Source organism: Tarenaya hassleriana, unplaced genomic scaffold, assembly GCF_000463585.1.
Source record: "Tarenaya hassleriana unplaced genomic scaffold, ASM46358v1 Cleome23, whole genome shotgun sequence".
In the NCBI taxonomy this organism is placed as follows: domain Eukaryota; kingdom Viridiplantae; phylum Streptophyta; class Magnoliopsida; order Brassicales; family Cleomaceae; genus Tarenaya; species Tarenaya hassleriana.
Window position 1 is genome coordinate 833,642 of NW_010965625.1, and position 6,140 is coordinate 839,781.

At 47.7% G+C, this 6,140-nt stretch overlaps 1 protein-coding gene across 5 annotated transcripts in view; it reads left to right on the plus strand.

Moving 5' to 3' along the window:
* LOC104815240 overlaps window positions 1-6,140 on the plus strand; it is a 10,069-nt gene that overhangs the window by 1,700 nt on the left and 2,229 nt on the right. For 2 of the 5 annotated variants that reach the window (XR_772056.1, XM_010543558.1), the window contains exons 3-5: window positions 760-824; window positions 1,255-2,096; window positions 2,174-2,591. The exons of 1 other annotated variant lie outside the window; for it this stretch is intronic. Coding sequence is in view for 1 of the 4 variants with exons in the window: in XM_010543558.1 (XP_010541860.1) it covers window positions 1,260-2,096; window positions 2,174-2,591 (1,255 nt within the window). In the remaining 3 variants the exon portion in view is untranslated. Of the gene's footprint in view, window positions 1-759; window positions 825-1,254; window positions 2,592-6,140 lie in introns of all 5 variants that reach the window. 2 more of the 5 variants (XR_772057.1, XR_772058.1) reach the window with 2 other exon arrangements.

Below are 6,140 nucleotides of genomic sequence, written 5' to 3' on the forward strand. Positions count from 1 at the left end.
TCCGCCGCGGAAATACTTGTCAGGTTCGGGCCCGAACCTGGCAGAGTAAGTCCGTACCACCTCCTCGGGAGACCCCAATCTGCCCGAATCTCAGGTATGTGTAATGCCCTCATCCTCGGGATACTCATATCCCGGGGTCCGCTCCGTCGCTAACGGATACGTTGGCGCGGTTCTAAAAACCGTGTGTTCCTCGTCACGCAATAGTACCGACTACAATCGGCTATCCACGCAAGTCATCGGGGTGCCCATAACCGTCCTATCATTCGGACGTTGGCGCGATTACATTATCGCCACATTCACCCGGTATTGAGAGGTGACATCAATGCCGGAGTCGGGTGACACGCCTAGCATCGAGAGGTGACATCGATGCTAGGGTGGGGTGTTGTGTTCGGGCGGAGAAAATAAAAAGATACTTATGCCGGATTCCGAGTGTGTGCGGAGTAGATGGAATCCGAGGAGAGAGGTGGTTGTGCTACGCACATGGGGAGTACATACCTACGCATGGTGCGCGTAGAGACGATTTGACGGACTCTGTCCTGCGACTTGTCGTACGGCCGACTTGTCGTACGGACTTGATTGTGATTGCTGCGTGCTTACAGTGATTCATGTTTTCAATTACTGTTTATTAGAATACTAGTATATACACACATATATATATATGCTTGTGTTTTCCCTGGCACCATGAGAATGGAACTCCGGGTTACGCCCGAGTTCACTTTCTAAGCAATTAGCTTAGGACGTTGTTACGCAACGTTTCAGGTCGTGAGCAGCAGTAGCCGAGGAGCGGACACCGGAGACCTGGGCAGCTTACCACTACTGATCATGTATAATTATGTATTTTTAATACATCTATATTCTGGGAAACAATTTGTTTTTATATCGGTGGTTGACTTTTAAGGTTTGTAATAATGTTATACTACCACTCGATTATGTATAATTATAACTGCGAATAATGTATCATATATGTATACGAGTGTTTCTTTCGCTAACTCTGAAAAGAAAAGTTTTAAATGCCCGCGGAAAAGTGGAAAAATGTTATTTTATTTTACTTGTCCATGTGACGCAACTCGTATTACGGGATACGGGTTTCGGGTGTCACAATGTTGGTATCAGAGCAGTTCTTTCCACGGGGAAAGGATGTGCTCGTATTTTCACTGGAATTTGGGAATGGGTAAAAATGATTTTTAAAGATTTTATAAAAACCCAAGCATGATCACCAGGTTCCGATACTAAATAAAAGTTTCTTGTCCGCAGTAGCTATGCCTCCACGACGTGCTGCACCTGTGCAACGACCTCAAGGACCGAGGGCACCTCCGCCGAATAACGACATGGCAGAAATGCAACGACAATTCGCATTGTTCCAAGGGAACGTCTGGCAGTTCATACGAGGATGCATGCAACCGCCACCGCCACCGCCACCGCCACCGCCTGCTGCTCCACCGGCAGCAAGGCCGGAAGGAGGTTTACCACCACCACCACCGATGCCTGCACCTCAGGGGATGCCAGGGCAAGTTGTAGTGGACTACTTGCCATTCGTCAAGGAACTCCGAGCCTTGGGCACTCCGGAGTTTGAGGGTTCTCTTAGCCCGGAGGCAGCAGAAGACTGGATGATCAAGATCACCCACCACTTCAACTATATCAGGTGCCCGCTGGGATACCGCACTGAGTTAGCGAGCCATCATCTGGCTGGCGCGGTTCGCCACTGGTGGGAGGAAGTTGTACGTGAGGCTCCCGCAGGACACCAATTCTCGTGGGAAGAGTTCCGGGCGAAGTTCGAGCAGAAGTACTACCGGAGGCAAGATCAGAGTCACCGTATTACGGAATTCCTTCGTCTTGAACAGGGAAACATGACTGTTCGAGAGTACGAAGCGGAATTCAACCGGTTGCTGAAGTATGGAGGCCATCTAGTGCCAACTGAGGAGTACAAGATCCAGAAATTCATTGCTGGGTTACGTGCTTCTCTCAGGAGAATGATCGAGTGTCATGAATACCCTACGTTGAGTCGGTATATCAACCAACTCGACAAGGTGGAACGCAGCGAGAAGGAGAGGATGGAAGCAAAGAGACAAGATCGTGGTCCCTACAGGAGAGTGCCAATCAACCGTCCCCCGATGAGAGTTGGACAGACGAGTCAACCCCGCGACAAGGGGAAGGCTCCGGCGTATCGTCCCACATCAACCGTCCCCCGATGAGAGTTGGACAGACGAGTCAACCCCGCGACAAGGGGAAGGCTCCGGCGTATCGTCCCACGACCCCGGCTCAGCCAATACAATATAAAAGGCCATGTGCTAAGTGTGGTCGAGACCATACTGGACCCTGTGGTAACACCATGACATGTTACCGCTGCGGTCAACCAGGGCATTTTGCTGCGAGATGCACTGCGAACATAGCTCCTCAGACCAACAACAAGCCACCGCGTCCAGCACAAGGGAGATCGGGTGTGGCTCCTAGAGTTTATGCTCTCACAGCTGAGGAGGATGTCCAGGAGGAGCCATACACTGTGGAGGAGCCATTTGCTGCAGAGCCATTGACCACTTACGAGGCCACTGATGAAGAGTATGTGGAGGAGGCTGATGTTGCCGCTATCACAGGTATCATTTGCATATACGATGTTGTATGCTTCACTTTGTTTGACACAGGAGCTACACATAGCTTCTTGAGTGAGAAAAAGGCAGGAGAGTTGTCAATCATGGAAATCGATACGACTACACCTTTTATGGTGTGTACACCTGCAGGACAGACTCTTCCAGTACAGGGGATTTTGCATTGCATGCCCTTGACTATCTGTGGGAGGGTGTTGATTGCAGATCTTATTGTCGTACCTATCCGGGGTTACGACCTAATACTGGGAATGGATTGGTTATCGAAACATCAAGCCCAGATTGACTGCCGTCAGCGAACTATTTGGTTCACTGAGGAGAATGGAGGATTCGAGTTCGTTGGGAACAGATCACGGAAGGTGTACCCCATTATATCAGCCCTGAAGGCTAACAGGATGATCGAGAAAGGGAATGAAGCCTTCCTGGTTGTAATCACAGCAACCGAAGAAGTAGAAGCAAAACTGGAAGATACTGCTGTGGTTCGGGAATTTCCCGATGTGTTTCCTGATGAACTACCTGGACTACCACCAGAACGGGAGGTAGACTTCTCCATTGAGGTTGTGCCAGGAACGGAGCCAATATCTAAGACTCCCTATCGGATGGCTCCGACCGAGATGGCAGAACTGAAGAAACAGTTGAACGAACTAATGGAGACAGGGTTTATCCGACCGAGCGTATCACCGTGGGGAGCACCGGTGTTATTTGTGAAGAAGAAGGATGGTAGTATGCGACTCTGCATCGACTACCGAGGCCTGAACCAAGTGACCATCAAGAATCGGTACCCCTTACCGAGAATTGATGAGCTGCTTGACCAGTTGCAAGGAGCGAAGTGGTTTTCTAAGATCGACTTGCGTTCTGGGTATTATCAGATCCGTGTAAAGGCTGAGGATATCCAGATGACTGCCTTTCGGACGAGGTACGGTCACTTCGAATTCGTGGTCATGCCATTTGGGTTGACGAATGCCCCAGCCGTCTTCATGCAGTTAATGCACCGGGTGTTCATGGATTATCTCGATGAGTTCGTCATAATATTCATTGATGATCTCTTGATATATTCACCGGACCAGCAGACGCATGAAGAACACTTGCGGAAAATCTTATGGCGATTGAGAGAAAATCAACTATACGCTAAATTCAGCAAGTGTGGATTTTGGTTGCAAGAAATCGGATTCCTTGGTCATGTTGTTTCGGCACAAGGTATCCAGGTTGATCCAGCAAAGATTGAGGCAGTAATGGATTGGAAGACGCCCACCAATGCAACTGAGATTCGAAGTTTCTTGGGCTTAGCAGGTTATTACCGCCGTTTCGTTGAAGGATTTGCTAAGCTGGCAAAGCCCCATGATTTGTAGCGGCTCATCACGAAAGTGAACATTATGGGTAACCTCAATCTCCTGCGGCCGTAAAATGTGGGATGGATCTGCCACGTATTTTCGTAACATGGACACGTGGAATACATCATGTATGTTGCCGAGTTCTGCCGGTAACTCCACTCGATACGCTACTGCTCCAACTTTTTCAATCACTGGATACGGCCCAATATAACGAGGCTTGAGCTTCCCCGTTTTACCGAACCTTGCATGCCCTTTAATTGCCTGTACTCGAAGGAATACTTGATCGCCCTCTTCTAGTTGGAAATCCCGTCTCTTTTTGTCTGCATAAGACTTCTGACGATCTTGTGCGACCTTCAGATTAACCTTGATATTCCTGATAACCTCAGTCGTTTCCTCCACAATTTCAGACCCGAAATTTCGTCGTTCTCCGATTTCCGTCCAACATGGTTGTGGACCGATTAACCAAATCGTCACATTTTATACCGATCCGACAAGAGTACACAGTTGAGAGGTTGGCACGGATCTATGTGGATGAGATCGTCCGATTACATGGAGTGCCGAGTGAGATTATCTCTGACAGAGATCCTCGCTTTACCTCAAGACTGTGGAATGCGATACAAGATGCGTTGGGAACGAAACTGAAGATGAGCACGGCATATCACCCACAGACAGATGGGCAGTCGGAACGAACCATCCAAACGCTGGAAGATATGTTGAGAGCATGTATATTGGATTGGGAAATTCCGTGGGATCGACACCTAATGTTGTGCGAATTTGCGTACAACAACAGTTTTCATGCTAGTATCGGTATGCCACCTTATGAGGCGTTGTATGGGCGGCCTTGTAAGACTCCACTATGTTGGACGGAAATCGGAGAACGACGAAATTTCGGGTCTGAAATTGTGGAGGAAACGACTGAGGTTATCAGGAATATCAAGGTTAATCTGAAGGTCGCACAAGATCGTCAGAAGTCTTATGCAGACAAAAAGAGACGGGATTTCCAACTAGAAGAGGGCGATCAAGTATTCCTTCGAGTACAGGCAATTAAAGGGCATGCAAGGTTCGGTAAAACGGGGAAGCTCAAGCCTCGTTATATTGGGCCGTATCCAGTGATTGAAAAAGTTGGAGCAGTAGCGTATCGAGTGGAGTTACCGGCAGAACTCGGCAACATACATGATGTATTCCACGTGTCCATGTTACGAAAATACGTGGCAGATCCATCCCACATTTTACGGCCGCAGGAGATTGAGGTTACCCATAATGTTCACTTTCGTGATGAGCCGCTACAAATCATGGACTATAAGACGAAGCAGTTGAGGAATAAGGCGATCCCCTTGGTCAAAGTCCTATGGCGGAGTCAGGGAGTCTCCGACATGACTTGGGAACCAGAGAAGGAAATGCGTGAACAACACCCTCATCTTTTCGGTAAATACTCTAATCTAATTTTAATTCAAATTCGAGGACGAATTCATTTTAAGGGAGGTGGATTGTAACATCCCATAAAACGTTAAAAAAAAAACAAATAAAGAAAGAAAAAAAAAAGGGGAAAACATGTCTCCATGTTTCCTTCACCCACTCTCGTGCCCCACCCCCTATGCTACTCACCCACCAATCAACGTCATCTCCTTCTTCTTTTTATATGCCTTACCTCTTCTCCTCCTTCTTAATTTCTCTGCGCTCTCTCCCTTACTCTAACTCTTCCTCCAGCAGAAACTCACAACCAAGCACTTGATCAAAGAACGGTAAGAAAATATCCTTCCTTTTCTTTTCCTTCTCATTATCCTGTAATTTCTTTAACTCTCTCATAAGAAATCATTACTTTCTTCATCTGAAACTCCCTCTAGTTATTATCACGAACGGAGTCGGGCGAAGAAAAAACTCAATCCAAAATTAACCCACGACCCTCTAAGAGACAAAAGAACTCAACGGTGAGTGAATCAAGTTCAATTCGAAAAATTCAATTTCAACAACTGGAAGGATATTTGGGAGCTTACACAGGCATTAGAGGACGGAAATGAGGAAAAATTCGAGTTTCTGCGTTCTGACTCGACCGAGTCAAGTATTGACTCGGTTCGAGTCAACTCTCTGGAAGGTTTAGAAGCTCTATTAGCTTCTAACTCGGTGTGCACCCGTGTTGACTCGACCTCCCTGTATTCTGACTCGGACCGAGTCAGTTCTCTGAGCAAAGTCGAGCCACTTCTTACTGTCG